The sequence below is a fragment of the Scleropages formosus genome, chromosome 15, assembly GCF_900964775.1.
Source record: "Scleropages formosus chromosome 15, fSclFor1.1, whole genome shotgun sequence".
NCBI lineage: Eukaryota > Metazoa > Chordata > Actinopteri > Osteoglossiformes > Osteoglossidae > Scleropages > Scleropages formosus.
Genome location: NC_041820.1, coordinates 27346645 through 27366525, shown reverse-complemented (window position 1 = coordinate 27366525; position 19881 = coordinate 27346645). Strand labels below are relative to the sequence as shown.

General features: G+C 44.4%; 2 protein-coding genes across 3 annotated transcripts; both read left to right on the top strand.

Annotated features, from left to right (window-relative positions):
* Positions 1–4: 4 nt before the first annotated feature.
* Positions 5–4517, top strand: fcf1 (FCF1 rRNA-processing protein). Its single transcript, XM_018746111.2, has 8 exons — positions 5–76; positions 501–568; positions 1225–1296; positions 1481–1629; positions 1756–1828; positions 2181–2268; positions 2575–2669; positions 4132–4517. The coding sequence occupies exons 1-8, from the start codon at positions 74–76 to the stop codon at positions 4178–4180; spliced, it is 597 nt and encodes a 198-aa protein (XP_018601627.1). The 5' UTR covers positions 5–73; the 3' UTR covers positions 4181–4517.
* A 217-nt stretch (positions 4518–4734) lies between these two features.
* Positions 4735–19045, top strand: vash1 (vasohibin 1). 2 transcript variants are annotated; one of them, XM_029258337.1, is made up of 7 exons: positions 4735–6102; positions 7356–7444; positions 7953–8009; positions 12792–12866; positions 14561–14942; positions 16339–16537; positions 16792–19045. In XM_029258337.1, the coding sequence occupies exons 1-7, from the start codon at positions 5869–5871 to the stop codon at positions 16839–16841; spliced, it is 1086 nt and encodes a 361-aa protein (XP_029114170.1). In that variant the 5' UTR covers positions 4735–5868; the 3' UTR covers positions 16842–19045. The 2 variants fall into 2 exon arrangements, with proteins under 2 accessions (XP_029114170.1, XP_029114171.1); XM_029258338.1 differs by having other exon boundaries at positions 4740–6102; positions 16339–16448.
* The last annotated feature ends 836 nt before the right edge of the window (positions 19046–19881 follow it).

The following is a 19881-nucleotide window of genomic DNA, read 5'->3' as shown; positions in this document are numbered from 1 at the left end:
CGCAATTAAGGAAGACAACGTGATCGCGTGCGAGCCTCTTGCTAAGCCGGCGAGAGCAGCGTTGGAAAACAACATGGTATTTGTTAATAATGAGAATTTTATTCGTTTTGTTGTGATTATATTGTCATAAGGCAATGTTAAGAGTCTTATCGGTGGGCTTTGTGATTCGTCTAATTGGGATGTACTCGTTTAAACATCACTACACACTCCTGGTGTTGTAACGAGTAACAGTAAGTTTTAAGTTACAGAAACTTTAATTTAAAACTTGTGCTAAATTAATTTTTACAACACAAGCAGTGGCTTTAATTTTACTGAGCTTAAATTTAAGTGAAATGTCAGCTGAGCGTTAGTCACTAGTAAATTAATGGCAAAATGTAGCGTTGGTCATGTTTCACTGGCAAAATACTGGCGTGTTTGGTTGGTAACTCACTGTGTTATGTTATGAATTATGTACGTTTACATTGTGTAGAATGTAAATTGGTGTCATTTCTGGTCCAAAGGGAAAGCAAAAGGCGAAGAAGAAGTACGCGGCGATGAAAAGGATGATAAGTTTGAAGGATCAACGAATGTAAGCTTTTTGTCTTTCTTAGCTGCTGCTCAATGAATGTAAAGGCAGCGATGTGTGTAGGTGAAACCACACACACACACACACACACACACTGGCTGAAAGTGCTTGGGGTCGCGGTGAGCCGGAGCCTAACCCGGCAACACAGGGCGTAAGGCTGGAGGGAGAGGGGACACACCCAGGATGGGATGCCAGTCTGTCACAAGGCACCCCAAGCGAGACTCGAACCCCGGACCCGCCAGAGAGTGGGACCCGGCCAAACCTGCTGCGCCACCGCGCCCCTCACTAGGTGAAACCGTTTGGAAATAACTGCAGTGGAGTGATCACATGTAGAAGCTCTGGATATGAGTGTGTTCAGTAATTATAATACCCCATGGGTTAGCATATTTGCTATAATTGTTTAATAACCAACCAACCAACGAATGTCCACAACTGCTTGTCCCGATTCTTTGAGCCGGAGCCTATCCCAGAAACACAGAGCGCAGGGTCGAAAGGGGAAGGGGACACAACTTGGACGGGACACCAGTCCGTCGCAAAGCACCCCAAGCGGGGCTGGAGTCCCACACCCACCACACGGTGGGCACTATCCAAACCCACCGTGCCCCCCTCCCTTGATTGGTTAACAACGGCGTTAAACTCTTCATATTCTCCTGATTCAGTAAACCACAGGATCGTGCTAAACCACAAGAGAAAAAGAAGAAAGACCCGTCTGCATTAAAAGAAACGGAAGTGTGAGTAAAACTTACTGGTCTGAAGACTGTATTATGTACAGTATGTATCAATCCTTGGGTCAGGTGTACTGTTACTGTTTTAAAGACTTAGGACAGTATATGGTATTTTGGATCATTGAACAGACTGCTTGAAATTAACTGCTAGGATGACAGTATAGCTCATTGTAATTTTTTCTGTTGCTAGGACAAAGTATCCGTCGTGCCTATTCTTTCAATACAACACACAGCTGGGTCCCCCATACCACATCTTGGTGGATACAAACTTCATCAACTTCTCCATCAAGGCCAAGCTTGATATAGTACAGTCTATGATGGACTGTCTTTATGCTAAGTGTAAGTGTTTTGAAAAATGTAATTGAAGGAATTAACAATTTTGTTGAGGATAAATGTAGCCATGTTATATGTATATTGAAATTAGATGCATTGTTTTCTCTCTTTGTCTCAATTTGTGTGGTCAAGGTATCCCCTACATCACAGACTGTGTCATGGCTGAGATAGAGAAACTGGGAATGAAGTATCGAGTTGCTTTAAGGTACAACTACCATCTGCCTACCCCTGTCTGAGAGACATGTCTTGTTAATATTGTGTTGCAATTGTAACCCTAAAGATCTGTAACATTTACGTTTCCTTACATATTTCCTTATGTATGTTACCTTCACTTGTATTACAGTAGAGGAAAGGAAGAGCTTCCTCACTGAAGGAATGAATTGATTAAGGCTTTGAAATAAACATAGAATCACACATTTGTCATTTTCCTGACATTAACTCGATAAGCTTTGATGCTCACTTATTTCAAAGTGAATATATTTTATATGGGCACACTCACACGGCAAACTGCGCAGACAGAATACCAAACTGCTTGATTAGTGTGGATCATTTTACAGGATAGCCAAGGATCCTCGCTTTGAGCGACTCCCGTGCTCACACAAAGGAACGTATGCAGACGACTGTCTAGTCCAAAGGGTAACACAGGTAAAGTGGCACTGCACTATTCTTTGTCATGTGTACATCATGTGTTTGGTAAACTGCTGAACTGCAGTTGTTTCAGACAGTTATATGTTTTTATATGTTGTTTAAGTGTCTAGAAAGTTGAGTTATTGGGCACCAGGGACTGTAACTGTACAAAACCTTAAGTAAAATCCTTTGACAAAGCAATGAAATGCCTTTCCAGGATTAAATATAAAACACATAATTAGCTAAACTATGTCAGAAAGCAGGAATGCTAATTTACATTATTTTAAAAGTAACTAGTGAATCCTGGTGCTTTTTCTTTTATAGCACAAGTGCTACATTGTGGCCACGGTGGACAGAGACCTAAAGAGGCGGATCAGGAAAATTCCAGGAGTCCCAATCATGTACATCTCCAACCACAGGTTAGAGTTTCCATAGAACATTCTAGGCGTTACAAACATGTATATCTTCCTGGAATGTACATCTCCATGTACAGCATGTATTCCAAAGACATGTGGTAATTTGTTTCTGAAAAACCCTTTGTAAGGTAAATTTGTCACAAATCAAAGGTGTAATTACCATTAATTTTACTGGTTAAAATTGTATGTTTTTGTCACATAAAATATTACCAGATTCCTTAAATTCACTCAGTTCACTAATCATTAGTCATCATAACAATACACTACAACAAGGCATTTTCCTTCATTGATTACTCCATAATACTGTACGGATGTTTGTCTGGGGTTGTTCATCTCTTTTGTATTTATTAAAACAATTACAAACAAAACATATGTACATATGATACACAATGTTTATCTGTTAATTCAACCTTTAATGCAAAGAACATAACTGTAAAGACAAAATAAATGAGCTTTATGTGGTGACTTTTTTTTTTTTTTTTTATAACTTAAAATGGATTTATACTTGTGAATATACTTTCTGAAGTCACCTAATCGGATGGAGTTACTAGCAGTCCTAAAGCGACCCTCTCCTGGTGACTGAAGATGCCCACTCAGTATTTCTGTAGTCAAAAATGTAAAAGGGTGAATTCTTTGTATATTTGTATAAACAAGGGTTCATTGAAAAGTACTGAGATTGTCATTTGACATCTGAAGATTCCTCAGGATTGGGGTCCTTTTCCTTTTCAGCGGTGCCTTCCTTCACACTCTATACACTTCTTGGAACATTCCAGTAACTTCTCATATTCATCAACAAATGTTTTGACTTTGTCTTCAGGAAAGCAGATGTAGCTTTTTTTTTTTTTTTTTAAATTCCTCCTCTGCTCTTTGTCTCTGTTCCATAAGCGTGATTCTTGACCTCTCTTCCTGAACTTTACCCAAAATTCAGTTACACAGTTCGAGAAACTTCACTTTCAGCTGCCGTCGCAAAATATGTTCTCAAGTATTGCACGTGACACCAAAAGGACTAAACGGAAACCAGTCCTGCCACTGGTGTATAGTCACAAGGTTTTGACCTTAATTCCACCACCACCACCAGCACGCTGCCAAAGTACACAGGACATGTGCGGTACACTCAGATTCAACATGTTTCAGTCAACCCTGGTATCACGCTGTAGTGTATACAGCTGTTTCCACATTTTTAAACTGTTTCTTGGTTCAGTAATTACAGTGCATTTTTCATAAACATAAAATGTATTTTATGGATTATTGCATCATGTCTCATATCCTTTGTTTACTGTGGTGAACCGCTACATTGTTAACTGCATCAATCCCACTCTCCCTTTTAAATTAACACTTCGCTCTATTCTGTACACTTAGAAAGCAGTAAGACGTGTGTTCGTTTCTTTGCAAGCTGACTTGTAGCACTTTTGGTAAAGTGTAATTTTACCAGTTACCAATTACTGATTACTTTTATTTCACACAGGTACAACATCGAACGGATGCCAGACGACTACGGTGCTCCGCGGTTATAGCTGAGTGGAAGTGGAAAGGGCCATAAGCCACCTGTTCATCGAATTGCTTATGGGATGGTTTTATTAATATTTTTTTTTGTTCTGTAACAGATGCACACATGATTCCTTCTAAAAGAGTAGAGGGCTGAAAATGACTAAAACTTGATGTTCAGGAGATATATGGCTTCTATACCACATTCAGAATTAATAGCTTGTTTAGAAAATGTAAGTGGCCGTTCTGCATTTGATTTGTAATAAAATAATATGACACGAACAAGAAGAAGAGCAAACTCAATCAATGTTTTTCAGTTGTCTGTTTTGTCTGGCTTAGCGTCGTTGTTTCGCTGTTAAGAAATAAAGAAGGGTACCTTCTTCTTCCTTCCTCAATTCCAGCAAATTCCCCTAAATTTTAAAGGCAAAGTTTTTGCCCAAACCTCGTGGCGAGAGTGAAGGTTTATGTTTTAAAATTGGGGGGGGGGGACCTACAGCAGGAACTACTTGGGGACAAGCGAGCACACACTCCCGTACGTACAACCGCCGTCCGTTAACAGCGCGCGCTCATCCCTCTATTTATAGCGGGACCGGAGCGGAGGGGGGGGACGCGGTAATCCGTCCACAGTGCGCATGCGTGCGAGGCGCGGCTCTGGGAGTGTCCGAACGGCGGCGGCGGTGAGGGCACCGTGAGCAGCTCGCGCTCGGCCGGACTTCGCGGGAACGCGGAACGGGCGGCATCGAGGAGAAGAGCACGCGCGATGAGGGACGGAGAGCGGCGGGCGAGCGGGGGCGCGCTCACGGTGTTCGGCCCAGGGGTCGAGGGGGGATCCGACTCGCCTGCTGCTGCTGTTCGCCAGGACTGAGGGCCGCTGTGTCCGTGGCGTGGGTTGGTCGGTCGGTTGGTTGGTTGGTTCTGTGACCTCCTCCTGCTGATGAGTGTAAGTTGCTGACGTGCGGCGTGTTATCCCCTGCGGCGCGTGTTAGTCAGTCGGTGCTGTGGCTGCGCGTGCCGGAGGAGCGGAGGAGCGGAGGAGCGCGCCGGCTCTGGCTCGCGCCGGCACCGCCGGTCAACGACGGACGGACGCGGACGGCGCTTAGTTTTTGTCTCCCGCAGCGGGAGGGAGGGAGAGAGAAAGGAAGAAGGCTCTCGTGCACGTTGACTGAGTGAGTGCTACAGACAAATAGTAGTGTGTGCACTGACTCTTAGCGCAAATTTCACCTTGAACTGCACAGTCTGAAGGAGCTGCTTTCGTTTATAATAATAACGGTATCGCATCCATCGCGTGAGGCGTTTCGTTTGAATTTATAAAAATTGTTCTCGCACTCGCGTCACTGTCACAGAGTGAGGAGAGGAGAGGAGCCGGACCGGGACTGACTCTCCGCCTCAAGAAGCTCCGTCCGTGTTCTAGACGGAGCGAACTGTTACTGTATGTATATCAGTGGGTTAAGGAGCTTTTGAGGTATTTAGGATTAGGAGGCTCCCAGTTTGGGGGATGTGGACAGCGTTTGTGCTCCTCCTCCTCCTCCTCTCCCGCGGAAAAGCCACTTAGCGCACGTATTCCAGTGCTATGGCGCACCATTACCGCCGAACGAGGTGAAAAGGTGCCCGCGCCGGTCCTCGCGAGCTGTGGGCGTGGCTCCCGGTGCCACCGGTTGACAGACCGCTGGTCCGTGGCGGGAAGGCGAGGCCCTGGGCCAGGGGCGAGCGGCCCTCCATGCCGGGGGACAGGAGCGCGAGCGCGGCCTCGGCCGGCCTACAGAGGGACGAGGATCCCGAGGAGGACGGGGACGAGGACCTGCGGGACGGCGGGGTGCCCTTCTACGTGAACCGGGACGGGCTGCCCATGGGCGAGGAGACGTGGGAGCGCATGTGGCGGCACGTGGCCCGGATCCACCCGGAGGGGGAGGCTGTAGCCCGCAGGATCAGGGGAGCCTGCGACCTGCCTAAGGTGAGGGGCTGAGGGGGCGAGTCTGCCTACTGCCTGCACGCCAGCAGGTTGTGGGCTTCACCGGCACGCTCCAACATTGGGGCATCTAAGCTTCTCCAACTTGTCACCTCATCAGCTGAAAACAAGAAACCTCTGTTGTGCTGTATGTGCCGTCACAGTGTCAGTACTTCTGTGTGCTGAACTGGCTGTGGTATTCTTCCCCTCACCGATTTACATCTGGTAGCGTAGTGGTTCGAGCTGCTGCCTTTGGATCCAAAGGTTGCGGGTTCGATCCCTACCCCTGGCTGCAGTGCCCTCGAGCAAGGCACCCACCCGCAATCATCGTGTAAAATTACCCAGCTGTCCAAATGGGTAAATAATTATAAGCTTGTAATAACTGTAACCTTAACGTTGTAAGTTGCTTTGGAGAAGAGTGTCAGGTTAATGTAATATATCAACTGTTTTGATCCAAATCACAGTTGTACTCATTCATGTGCTGCAACTGGATGTTTAGATAAGGTCAAGTGCAACACACCTGGACTCCCTTCTGGGATTTGAATAATCCACCTCATTGACCCCTATGCTCCAGAAGATAAGAAATACATACTAATTCTGCAACATATGGCTTATCAGGTAAAATTAGGAAATTTCAATAATCAGTGCCACATTTTGTTCTATCTGTTACAGCCGTGCTGTAGTCACCGCGACGTCTCCCACTGTAGTAACAGCACTGACAGTATCCTGGGGCATCGGTTTGATGCATCTTAAATAAAATAAATAGTTTTAAAACAATGGTTTTATTATTTTCGAACCAGTGTTGCATTCTTTGAGTTTAAACATCATTGTTGTTCTGTTCTCTGAAAGCATTTACCAAACTTTTCTTTTGAAGTGTGTTGCACAGAGCACCAGTAGTTAACTGCCTTGCCCGCGTTATGTCCTGGTTGGAGCTTAGGGAAGCATGTGGTCTGTGTCACACACTTGTGACATTCCACAAGAATGCCCCTGACACTATTAGAGTCATGCCTAGTCTATAGACTGAGACCATGGGATTCACAGAGAAGGGGGGTGCCATCTGTCCTCCCAGAAATCCCGCTCTCCAGTTAATCGGTGCCTCGTGAGGCTTACGGAGCAATTCAGATTCAGCCCATGGGTTGAGCCAGATTGAAACGGAGCTGTGTGGCCCAACAAGAGGTCATTCTCCATGCACTGTCAATACGGGGATTGTGCTGTCCCTTGAGCGGCGCACGCCTGACTTATTCACTTATTCTCCGCAGATTCCGACACCGAGCGTGCCTACGTACCAGCCGTCCACCACCGTCCCACAGCGCCTGGAAGCCATACAGCGATACATCAGGGACTTGCAGTATCCTTTCTGCCATGCTCGGAAAGCCAGGCGATGGGCCTAAAAGGACGGGGTACTGAAAATCAGACAAGTCTTTACACCTGTCTGTACTATTGGGAGAACTCTAGTGTAAGTATTGGTTAGATGTTTTACTTCAGTCAGTCCAGTAGCTTTACTTCCTGCCCATCTGGCTGTACTTGGGCTGTACATGGCTGTATTCTTAATTGCCTGTCTTGTAGGTACTAGTAGCCTTGACACATTGTCCCAGACAGAGCTCTACAGTTTTTGCCAGCTGCCCTGAGTGAGAAGCATTAAATATTGTCAGTTTAATGTCAATTTTAAGGCTTTCAAGTTTTAGGAAAAACATCCTGTATTTTGAATCCTGTGACCAACCAAATAAAGAGGAAGACGAAAGTTCTTGCTTCTTACTTTTTGTACTGTGGCCAGTTCCTACCGCCCTTGTTTTGGCGATTGACAGAGAATGCGTGCCATCGGCCTTCCCTTATTTGTTCTTAACAGTGTCCTTCAGGTACAATCACACTGGAACACAGTTTTTTGAAATTAAGAAGAACAGGCCTCTTACTGCGTATGTATAAGATGTTTTGTTCACTGGTTTGTCATTTTGAACAGGATTTCTACTGTCTGAAATGACAGGTCCAGGCCTTGCTGATGTGATCATGCCCAGCTCATCTCAAAGGGATTTCCTGGAACTGTACTGGTCAAAGAGCCCTCACGGGAAGGGGCAGGCAGGCAGGGAGAGGATGTTTACTGATGAACTCGATTCTCTACTCTTAATTAATTGTTCAGAAGATAGCTGCGTGTGAGGGGGCGCAGTGGGTTGGACCGGGTCCTGCTCTCCCATGGGTCTGGGGTTCGAGTCCCACTTGGAGTGCCTTGCGACAGACCGGTGTCCCGTCCTGGGTGTGTCCCCCTCCCCCTCCAGCTTTACGCCCTGGGTTATGCTTCGGTTCCCCGCGACCCCATATGGGACAAGCGGTTCAGAAAGTGTGTGTGTGTGTGTGTGTGTGTGTGTGTCAGTACAGACCACATTACTGTGACATTAACAGACTGTGATAAAAGCAGAGACCTGGACTTTACGACATGCACTGTTAAGCCACAAGCATTTACAATTAAGTATAATTTATATTACACAGCACCTGTTATAAGGAAGGACAGGTAACCTAATAATTTTTTTTTGCCTTCAATAATGGAAAAATACAGTACCTGTGATTTCGGTTAAACTGGAAGAAAACTAACATACGCTGGGGGTCACCAAAATTTCCCAGCTGCGGTATATGTTGGCATAGCATAGAGGCTAAAATATTTCAGTTGGTCACCAGAATCTGATCTGCAAATCACTGTTCTGATGACCCTGGAGGAAACTGCACGCACACACACACACTTTCAGAAGCCCTTGTCCCATACGGGGTCATGGGGAACTGGAGCCTACCCGGTAACACAGGGCATAAGGCCAGAGGGGGAGGGGACACACCCAGGACAGGACGCCAGTCCGTCGCAAGGCACCCCAAGCGGGACTTGAACCCCAGACCCACCGGAGAGCAGGACTGTGGTCCAACCCACTGCACCACCGCACCCCTCACACTGAAAACAATACAGTAAATATACAAACCCATTTGCGGTTTGAATATATGGCTAAATGCTTTTCTTGAGGGGTGGCGCGGTGGCGCAGTGGGTTGGACCGGGTCCTGCTCTCCAGTGGGTCTGGGGTTTGAGTCTTGCTTGGGGTGCCTTGCGACGGACTGGCATCCCGTCCTGGGTGTGTCCCCTCCCCCTCTAGCCTTACGCCCTGTGTTGCTGGGTAGGCTCCAGTTCCCCGTGACCCTGTATGGGACAAGCGGTTCAGAAAGTGTGTGTGTGTGTGTGTGTTTTTCTTGACTCTCTGCATTCTCCAGGAATGAAAATCTGCTGGAATTTAGGTGGAAAAATGATGGAATTGGTCAATATTCGCTCATTAACGGTAACGGCACCGTTTGAGTGTTCATACCTCTCCAACTATTATTTCCTGCTCCAAATACTACGTTGCAGGACCCAGTGAAATTCATGTTTGAACAATATGGGACAAGCATTGTTAGCCTTTCACATTTTCTCCATATATGCCTTTACACATTTTGTAAGCAAAGAAAGAAGCAAAGAACTAGCGAGTGATCATAGGAGAAACACCTATATTTTCATTTACATTTATTCATTTAGCAGATGCTTTTTTTTTCCAAAGCAATGTACATCTATATCAGGAATATGTCTTAATGTTGTATAAAGGTATAAAAATGATGGGCCGGTAAAATAACTGAGAGCTGAAGGATGAAATTAGTATGTGTTTTTCTTGCAGTGGTATGTAACTAGATCAGGCCTTATGCCATTTGTGTTGTGCCTGATTTCCTGTCCAGCTTCCCCATGGGGTTCAAAAGTAGGGTGTGTTCTGCTTGTACAGTGTTGTATCCTGTGTGCAGCATGATAAGCCAGCTGTTGAGGGACTTACTTTGGTTGTTTGTGCACAGCACAAAAATATTCATATATCCAACTAACAATTACTGAATTCTGTTTTACACCGTTGACTGGAATTGGCAGAGCTAGAGTTCATGAAATCCTTACCTCATTTAAGTAGAAAGCTGGTATAAACTTCCTTTTATTAAAGTTACAAAGTTGATTAGACAGGCAAATCATTTTTAACTTCAAAAAATGGAAATTGTACATAATTTTTTTTAGAAATATGAGAATGGTCAGTGAGGAAATCATTGACATGGAATGTACAGTGGTGCTTGAAAGTTTGTGAACCCTTTTCAGTTTTCTCTATTTTTGGATAAATATGACCTAATGTGATCAGATTTTCATGCAAGTCCTACAACTAGATGAAGAGAACCAATTAAACAAGTGAGACAAAAATATCATATTTGTTCATTTATTTACTGAGGAAAATGATCCAATGATGCATATCTGTGCGTGGGAAAAGTATGTCAACCTCTAGGATTGTCAGTTCATCTGAAGGGGAAACTAGAGTCAGGAGTTTTAATCAATGGGATGAGAATCAGGTGTGAGTGGGGGGGGGGCGGCCCTGTCTTATTTAAAGAAAAGAAAGCTGGGGCTTCAATATCAAAGTGTGATCTTTGTAACACAGATTTGTAGAAATGTCTCATGGCTTGCACAGAGGACATGTCTGAGGACATTAGAAAAAGAGCTGTTGATACTCACCGGGCTGGAAAAAGTTACAAAACCATTTCTAAAGAACCATTGTCCAGCAGACTCCATTGTCCAGAAGATAGTGGACACATTCATGCCCTCCCCAGGAGCGGTCGACCAACAAGTTCAAGTGGGTTTTTTTGGTCTTTCCTCTATACAACTTGTATACAGTGGAATGAAATGTCGTTTCTTCAGGACCCTGGTGCAACACAGAATAGTACGCAAGACTACATAAAGTGCAAGTACACAAGTGTGAGGCAAGTGCAGGACAATAAATATACAGAACAGTAGATACATGAGACATGGGCTGTAAACCGTTTTGTAGTGTAGCAGCAAAAACGAGTCCCATAATAAGTGTCTGATGCAGCTTTGTAAAGTGCAGGTGTTCATTGCTATTGAGTCATGCTGGGTTTGCTGTTTGACTGTGCCAGGTGAGCGTTGGGAGGCAGCAGGGTGTTGAGTAATCTGGCTGCCTCAGGGGAGAAACTGTTGTGGAGTTTGCTGGTGGTGGCATGGATGCTCCTGTACCTTCTGGCAGATGGCAAGAGGGCGAAGAGTCCATGAGAGGGGTCGTCCGCAATGCTGGTGGCTTTGCAGATGCAATGGTTTTTGTATGAGTGTCGATGGTGGGTGGAGAGATTCCGATGATCTTTTAAGCTGTTCTCACAATTCGCTGTAGGGTTTTGCAGTCAGAGGCTATACAGTTCCCGTACCACACTGTGAGACAGCTGGTCAGGATGCTCTCTATTGTTTCTGTAGAAGGTGGTGAAGATTGGAGGGGGGAGTTTGCCTCTCTTCAGTCTCCATAGGAAGCGGAGGCACTGCTGGGCCTTCTTGGCTAGACAGGTGGTGTTGAGAGTCCAGGAGAGGTCCTCCGTCATGTGCACACCAAGAAAGTTGGAGCATCAAAGATCACACCAAGAGCAAGGCGTGTAATAGTCCAGAAGGTCACAAAGAAACTTAAGGTAATCTCTAAGGAACTAAAGGCCTCTCGCACTGGCAAATGTCAGTGTTCATGAGTATACCATTTACATTTATTCATTTAGCAGATGCTTTTCTCCAAAGCGACGTACTTCTCAGAGATTCAGGAGAACATTGAACAACAATGGTGTGTATGGCAGCGTTGCAAAGAGAAAGGCACTACTCTCAAAACAGAACATTGCTGCCCATCTACAGTTTGCTAAAGACCACAAAGATAAGCCAGAAGGCTATTGCAAGAATATTCTGTGGACAGATGAGACCAAAACAGAATTCTTTGGCTCACCAGTGTTATGGTGAAAGGCAAACTGCATTTCAACATAAGAACCTTATCCCATTTATGAAACGTGGTGGTGGCAGTATCATGGTTGGGGCCTGTTTTGCTGTCTCTGAAACAGGACAGCTTACCATCATTGATGAAATTATGAATCTGAATTGTACCAGCCAATTCTACAGGAAAATGTCAGGGTACCCGTACGTGAACTGAAACTCAGGAGAGAGTGGGTCAAGCAGCAAGACGGCAACCCTAAATCCAGAAGTCATTCTTTTTATAGAATGGTTAAAGCAGTCAAAATCCTAACCTTACTCATATAGAAATGTTGTAGAAGAACCTGAAGCAGGCACTTCATGCAAGGAAGCCCACCAACAGCCCTAAATGGAAGCTGTTCTGTAAGGAGGAATGGGCTAAAATTCCTCCAAGCTGATGGGAAGGACTGATTGAAAGTTGGTGCAAATGTTTAGTTGCAGTTATTTCTAGACAAAGAGGTCCCACCAGTTATTGAAAGTGAAGGTTCACGTGCTTTTGCCACACACATGTAATATTGGATCATTTTCCTCAGTAAATAAATGAACAAGTGTAATGTTTTTGTCTCATTTGTTTAGTTGGATTCTCTTTATCTAGTTCTAGGACTTATGTGAAAATCTGATCATGTTTTAGGTCACTTATGCAGAAATACAGAAAATTTTAAAGGGTTCACAAACTTTCAAGCATCACTATGAGTTGCACAGGATCAGGAGTCCCTGAAACGAATTTGTTACATTTTCTGGAAGAATTTACTAAAGAATAAATCCAGCTACACAATTTAGTTTCATTATATTACATATAATCACATTTCCTGCATGTGTACTAAGCTGATGTATTACCTCAGTTGGATTGAAAGTGTGTCCTAAATGCTGTCACATTTCTCCTGTGTAGGTTAATGGACATCGCTAAGGAGATGATTCGTGAGTCGCTGCCAATCAAGTGTCTTGAGGCAGTGATCCTTGGCATGTATCCTTCACATACGGTTTTTCTGCTGAGCACGGACCGACGGACTTATAAACATCAAGAGGGTCTCTAATTAGCGTCAGGGTTGGTTTGTTTAAACTGCAATAGAGCTGTCTGCTTAACACCCCACTTTCCTCAAGGCAAGTTAGCAAGAAAATGTGTCCTGATCGTTAAATATTACCGAGGGACAAAAATGGATTTTAGAAAGCTGGATTTGCCTACTTCATGTATAATTTGGTGAGCAGTTTTTGGCATAGCGAGCTAAATAGCCCCTCAGAAGACTGCATGAACATGACGAAGGGAAGAGTGAAAGGATGAGCTATGGCAAATGCAGGCTGCAAACGGGGGTGGAGTGGTCAGCAGGTTGCTACCCTGAGACCTGGATTTGCTGGAAGTGAGGGTAAAGCGGTCGGGAATTAGGCAGTTGTGTAGTCAGGTTGAGCCTCTCCCTGTGGAGCCCTAAGGCAAAAGTCTTGATAAAGACAGCTCCGTTTCCCTTAAATTCCCTGGGCTTGATATAGCCAAAAACAAATTCCCTTCTGATTCCCAGCTTTGGAACACATTGATCGGCAAGACACAGGAGACGAGGTTGTCGGTCTCAGGCCCAAAAGTGTTGATAGTGTTGGGTTCAATATATCCCATTTATTGGCTGAATTCTCACGACCGGTAGTAATGATTCATTGTAAGACATAGCACTGGAATTGGCATTTCCTGGAACCTTGAATTATTTTTAAACTATATTTACATTTACATTTATTCATTTAGCAGACACTTTTCTCCAAAGCGACATACATCTCAGCGAAAATACAATTTGTGCATTAAATTAAGAGAAAGAGACATAGCTGCAGACGTGTGATCCTTAGGTAAACCTAGTTTGTTACCTTCCGCTTGATGCACCGATGTTCATCGCTCGAGTAGGTGCATAAAGCGCAGGATAGACTAATCCCGATCACCTTCCTACGATTTTTTCTTTTAAAAGGTACACAAACATTTACATACAACAGGAGTAGCAGCTGTGTAAAGGCTTATCTAGATGTTCATGCACTGTAACTTCATGATCATTTACACCATACATAAGCTGGAGAGATCTTGGGTCAAGCGAATCCGGAAAACGTGAATTTTCTGACCCTTCTTGAATGTAGACAGAGTTTCCGCAGTTCTGACTGAGAGGGAAAGGTCATTACCACAACGGAGCCAGAACCGAGAACCTCCGTACTTTACTTTTCGTGTGCGGGACCACCAAGTGAGCAGAAATAGATGAGCAAAGGGGTCTGGCTGCGGTGTAGCGGTTGATCAAGTCCTGTAAATAGCTGGGAGCAGTTCTATTGATGCATTTGTAGATAATAACCAGGGTCTTGAATTTGATCCGGGCAGCTATAGGAAGCCAATGCAGAGAAATGAGTAGAGGAGATACATGGGACCGCTTTGGCTAGACAAACACAACTCGTGCAGCAGCAGCAGCGTTCTGTATCAGCAACAATATGATCAACTGGATTAGACAAATAGGGATGGAATTTAAAGCAAAAACTTTAAATTCGTACTGGTGTCTGACTTTGACTCTCCTGGATTAAAACTGCTAGGAGCGTGATATATGAGAACAGATAGATTTCTTCTTCCCACTTAACTGTGAGCACTTGACTGTGGAGCACCTTCAGCGAGGGTGAAGTCCTGCTTTCCTTGACTCCTGTCCATCCCAGTTACCTCACAAACAGCATGCCGGGTGTGGAGCGCTTCCCCCTCAGCTTTAAGACGCAGTTCTCAGGGAACCACTTCCGGCACATTGTGCTGGGCATACACAGCGGGGGCCGCTTCGGGGCGCTGGGCATCAGCCGACGGGAGGACCTGATGTTTAAACCACTAGAGTTTCGCACGCTGGTGGACCTGCTGCAAGAGTTTGAGAGCGCGTACCGCGGCTACTGGCACACAATTCGCAAGGTGAAGATTGGTCAGTATGTGTCGCACGACCCACACAGTGTGGAACAGATTGAGTGGAAGCACTCTGTCTTGGACATGGACAAGCTGTCCAAGGAGGAGCTGCGACGGGAGCTTGAGAGGCACACCCGTGATATGCGGCTCAAGGTGAGATGAAGGGCGAGGAGTTTACCTTGTATCTAAGGCTGAAGCCATTACCGTGGGTTTTGGTCCTGCAGATATTTAGTGCAGCTATATCATAACACGAAATGGTCTAATTAAAAAGTTACTACCTGCCTTGGCTCAACAGATGAGCTAATTATTTAGATTTGTGTGGTTCGAAATCTGCAGGACCGGTGTCTACGGTAACCGAGTAGCCAGAAAGTGTTGGAAGAGAATGGAGCCTCTGAATCAGGGTGCTGGAAAGTAAGCAGATAGCACAGTCAGATACTGAGTACTTCCCTCAAAGGATGCTTTTCATATTTGATTGTGAATTTCCATTTTTTAATCGTTGCAACTGGTAGAGGTGGAATGTTTTAAATCTGAACATCAAATGGCTTTATTGTTTTAAGTTTTAGGTAATCGGGGAATGTATGTACTACTCAAACTGGACAAATTGGAATACTGAAATAGAATTTCCTTCGTGCCCCACATTATCCGCTAAAGGATAGGTTGCAATTGTGTCACTGAATTCCCATTTTTGCCTTTACATGTCTGAAACAGGTTTTTCCCAAGGAACATCTCTTGTCTGTACTATTGATGCAAAGCAGCAAACTGAACACCATCCTCTCCATAACAGCTTTGCTATGGTTTGGCACAAATGATTTCTGATGTGTCACAATCTTCTTTACTGAGCTTCATTATGGGTCCTGGGCCATCGCTCTGCTGTAGTACCCGTTGCTCTGAGCAGCGGTGTGCACACATTGCCTGTCAGTCCTCTGCAGCCAAGGACGAATGACTGAAATTGAATGTAGGCGCATCTGGAGCCTCTGTATTCTAAACCCTATGAGGATTACACAGGGAACGAACAGATGCCTTATCCTCACCAGATGTGCTCTCTCACAATGAACTCTGACTAAAATTTTGAAATTTAACCCACTCACTGACAGAGGTAATAACACCGAGCGGAGAACTGTCTGCAAGTAGTAACTGGTACCTCGTATCTAGCGATTGGTATCACCGGTGTTGTCCTGGTCTCTCCTTTTACATACAGCTGCCTCTTGGCTTGGCCACAAAATAAACATTTACAGCTTTCATAATTATTACTCGATTAACGTTCACATAAGACTGCCAAGTGATGTCAATTAAAGTTGTTGCTCCCTCTTTCTGAACTTGCCAAGTAGGGGATGAGTTACTGTGACACTTGCACAGCATGCCTCAGTCATCCTCTTACCATGAGAGCATTCTTCCAAAAGCAGCTTATAATTGTGCACCGTGTACTATCAGCTCATTGATTTTTGGTAGAGAAAGTAGATGTCTAATCAATAGACAACCATGAGGCAGCGTGCTGTAAAGTGTTGCAGTGTCTGCGCTCTGCCTAGTGACTCTCCTGTCTCCAAAACAGATTGCCAAGGCTGCTCCCACCTCCCCAACCAAAGACAGGAAGAAAGACATGGGGTCCCCCCACCGAGGCCAAGGCAGCCCCCTGCGCCGCAACAGCCGCACCGAGCGACGGTACGCTTTGGTGTTTGCCAGCTCTGTTTCATGTACGCATATGAACATTGGAATCTCGAGCCTGCTGAGACTGATGATAATATATGAAGGTAATGGCCTTTCACAAATCTGTCAAGATAAATAATCAGCACAGGCAGTAAATGTCCCCTGGCAACTGCAGTGCACGGCTTATCCTCCATAATTCTCCAGCGATGAATACAGGATAACTGTTACATGTGCAAGATGGAACTTGACACTGTTTTGCATGGGATGTTGAACAGAGATGTAGGCCAGTATCTCTGTGCCCATGAAGCACCCACACCTACTGGTACGTCTTTCTTAACCTCTTTCCTGCTTGTTTCAGACCTTCCGGTGAAAAGAAGACACTGGAGCAGAAGCCCCCCAGTGACATGAATGGGTACCAGATCCGTGTGTGAGGGGGCAGTGAGCCCCCCGCTGCCTGGGAGGTTCTTCGAAACAGATCCGATGCACCAGGTGCTTTTGATCCACCTAACGCCACAGCAACACATGATGGGTGATGTAAAGCATTCTTAAAAACCAACAAAGACATTAACAGTTTTTAATTTTTTAAACAAAATGTTTTTTTTTTTTTTTTCATGATGCAGGGATATTTCTGCTGCTTTGCAATTCACGCAACAAGAAATCAATGTGAATTGCAAAATAGTGGATTTACTTTTTTAACAGCTAATTTTGGGGCCATTTTTACATAAGTGAACCCATCATATTGATCACGTGAGATTTTCAGCGATCGTTGGGCATCTTTGCATTGCTCTTGATGTATATAAACACAATTAACCTTAAGCTCTGCTGGCCAGTAACCAAGCTTTTGTAGAAACTAGTTTGCAAGCCAAGCATCTGGTGCCTTTTATTTAGAATTTAAGGAGTAGTCAATAAATCATAAATACAGAAACAGGGCACTGACACATATCTGCAAGGTAAACTAAGGGGGAGCACTGTTTTGTTAACGGCAGGTTAGTGAGTAGACGACACGCACGCACACTCCCACTGTGTTGAAGCAATTCATCAGTGACTTGTGAGCATATGCTGTGTTCTGCAAGGCACGCTACTGTATCGCCCTCCCGTAGAGGGAATTCCGTGCAGAGTCGAGCCAATTTCACGCAAACTCTTTGCTGTGGAAACGTATACACATAAAACACATTTGAACTTGCAACTTCTTGGCAGTATTTGTGGCTCTACTGAATAGATACTGACAGTTCTTTCTCTTCTAGCACCAGTAGTGAATGTGAGGGACACATATCCATTTCTTATTCATAAGGACACATATTCCAAGGTTTTGACATTGAGTATATTAAGTATTTCAATGTTCGAAGACCTGCTTGTTCTGAAATGGAGGTGGACCCCAAGGGATGGTTTTCCCCTTTATCGTAGTTTGATCTTGATGTTCGTAGCTGCTGACCTTCGGAACAACAGACTACAGATGTCTGTTGTCAGAGAGACCTGCCCGCTACAAAAACCGCTCTATTTTAATAAAAGCTTAAATCATTTGTTTACATAGGTTTCTTGGACAAGGTGTAATCGTGGTCAGATGTAAAAGATAGCCTGCCTGTATGTTGGTTGGAGGTAGTTTTTAATAATGTATTTTGCAAAGTGTTTTGGAAGGGACAGTGTTTTTCTTAGACATTTTAAAAGGTGGCTTCAGGTAGTAATCCTGTGCTTTAAGTGTTAGCCAAGGTTTGTGAAGTCTTAAGTTTAGGTGCAAAAAGTGGTTTGTTTACAATATTCACATTGTGTACAAAGTGCAGGGACGTTGCTGTCTTTGTGTTTGTGTTAAGCCCTAAAATGACACTTGATTAGTTTTCAGCACAAATCAGAATTATGTCTGCTCTAGAGGCAATCATTTTTCCCAAAAACACACCCAAGAAGATGCTCTCTATTTCACATATTTTTGAGTAGTCAGCAGTGGTACAAACCTGCAAAAACAAAACTGGGTGTCTGAGGATCACATCTGCTATCTAATGAAAACAACTATTGCCTCCTTAGGGAGTTCTCCTTTGGAGACAGCTTTTTAACACTCGAGCGTTACATTCCTCTTCTAAATGTATTTACTTTGCATTACGTCTAAAGTTTATAGTCTCTTTGCCATCATGATGCGTGCATTTGTTTTTTATGTGAGGTCTAAGGGGATGTGCGCTGAGTTCACACACTGCTTGAGAAGTCCTGACTCCTTAGCCTGTGTGCTCTAGAGACTTGGGTTCGAGCCCAGAGCAAAGATGGGCTTTCTTGCACCGGATCCATACGACAACGAATTCAGCACACTTGTTCTGCGTACACACACGGGAACAGAGCCTCTCAAACGTGACCAAGGCCAGGAGGAGTACGTCTGTGGCCCTTGAGCTCTCTCTTGGTGGCAGTTTCCGCTCGTGTTTTTGTCATTCACTTTAATGAAAACAAGGGGAAAAGGCAAACCCTTTACTGCCACTGGCAGACAGTGGCACAGTGATTAGTTTGATGAACAATTTAGAGAAATTTACAGGTTTCCTGTTGCTTTTTATACTGTGTAAAGTTGTCTGAAAAGAACAAGGAAGTGTTATGCAGAACATTCTTTCTTCAGAAAAATGACCATTCTGAAAGAAAATCACCAGTACTACTTTGTCATATTTCAATAGTAATAAAGAATTTTTTTCTAAAAGTTTTGTGGGATTTCTGAATTTTATACCGTCTATTACACAACTTGATTTTGCTTAATTAAAAATAGCCTTTACTCTAAAGTTTCAATACACGTTTAAAACTAAGTATATATATATATATAAAAAAAAAAAAGCTAATCTGTTTTGCAATATCTTTTGTTCTGCTGCAACACTTGACAGTGTACTACTACTAAGACTTCAGATTTTATCCATTAGGTTCTTTTCCCCAAAATCACCCTCTGGGGCCCCAAACACACTACTTGTCGTGGTGCCTTGTTTCTAGGACCTCGTAACACACACACACACACACAAAAAAAAAACGAAGGTGACGCTGCAGTTCGGCAGTGCTGGCCTATGACACACTCGCAGTGAGCAGGACGGGGGACGGGTCTGTCTGACGCTCTACGTTCTTCTGTCCCGAGAAAGCAAGGGACTCAGGCTTCGCATTTGCTTCTGGGTCCACAGAGAAATGGTTTTATCTGCCGCTCCACCCCCTCCCCACGCTCGTCAGAAAGACGAGAGGAACATGAGCCTACTTTGAAGCATTCTGACCCGCTTCTGTCGAGCAAGTGTGGCACTGCTGGAGACAGTTCCGTGCGTGTGTGCGTTACACATCTTGCGTGTTCTGACGTATTTCACCGTAGTAGAGGGAACTCTACAACGTAAGCGCAATTACAGTATTTTGTAGGACTGTAACTTTCAAATTCCCCAGAAAACTCTACTTCAGCCCTCAGCGTTGCACTGAATGCACAGCACTGTTTAGTTTCTCCATTTCTCCATCTACA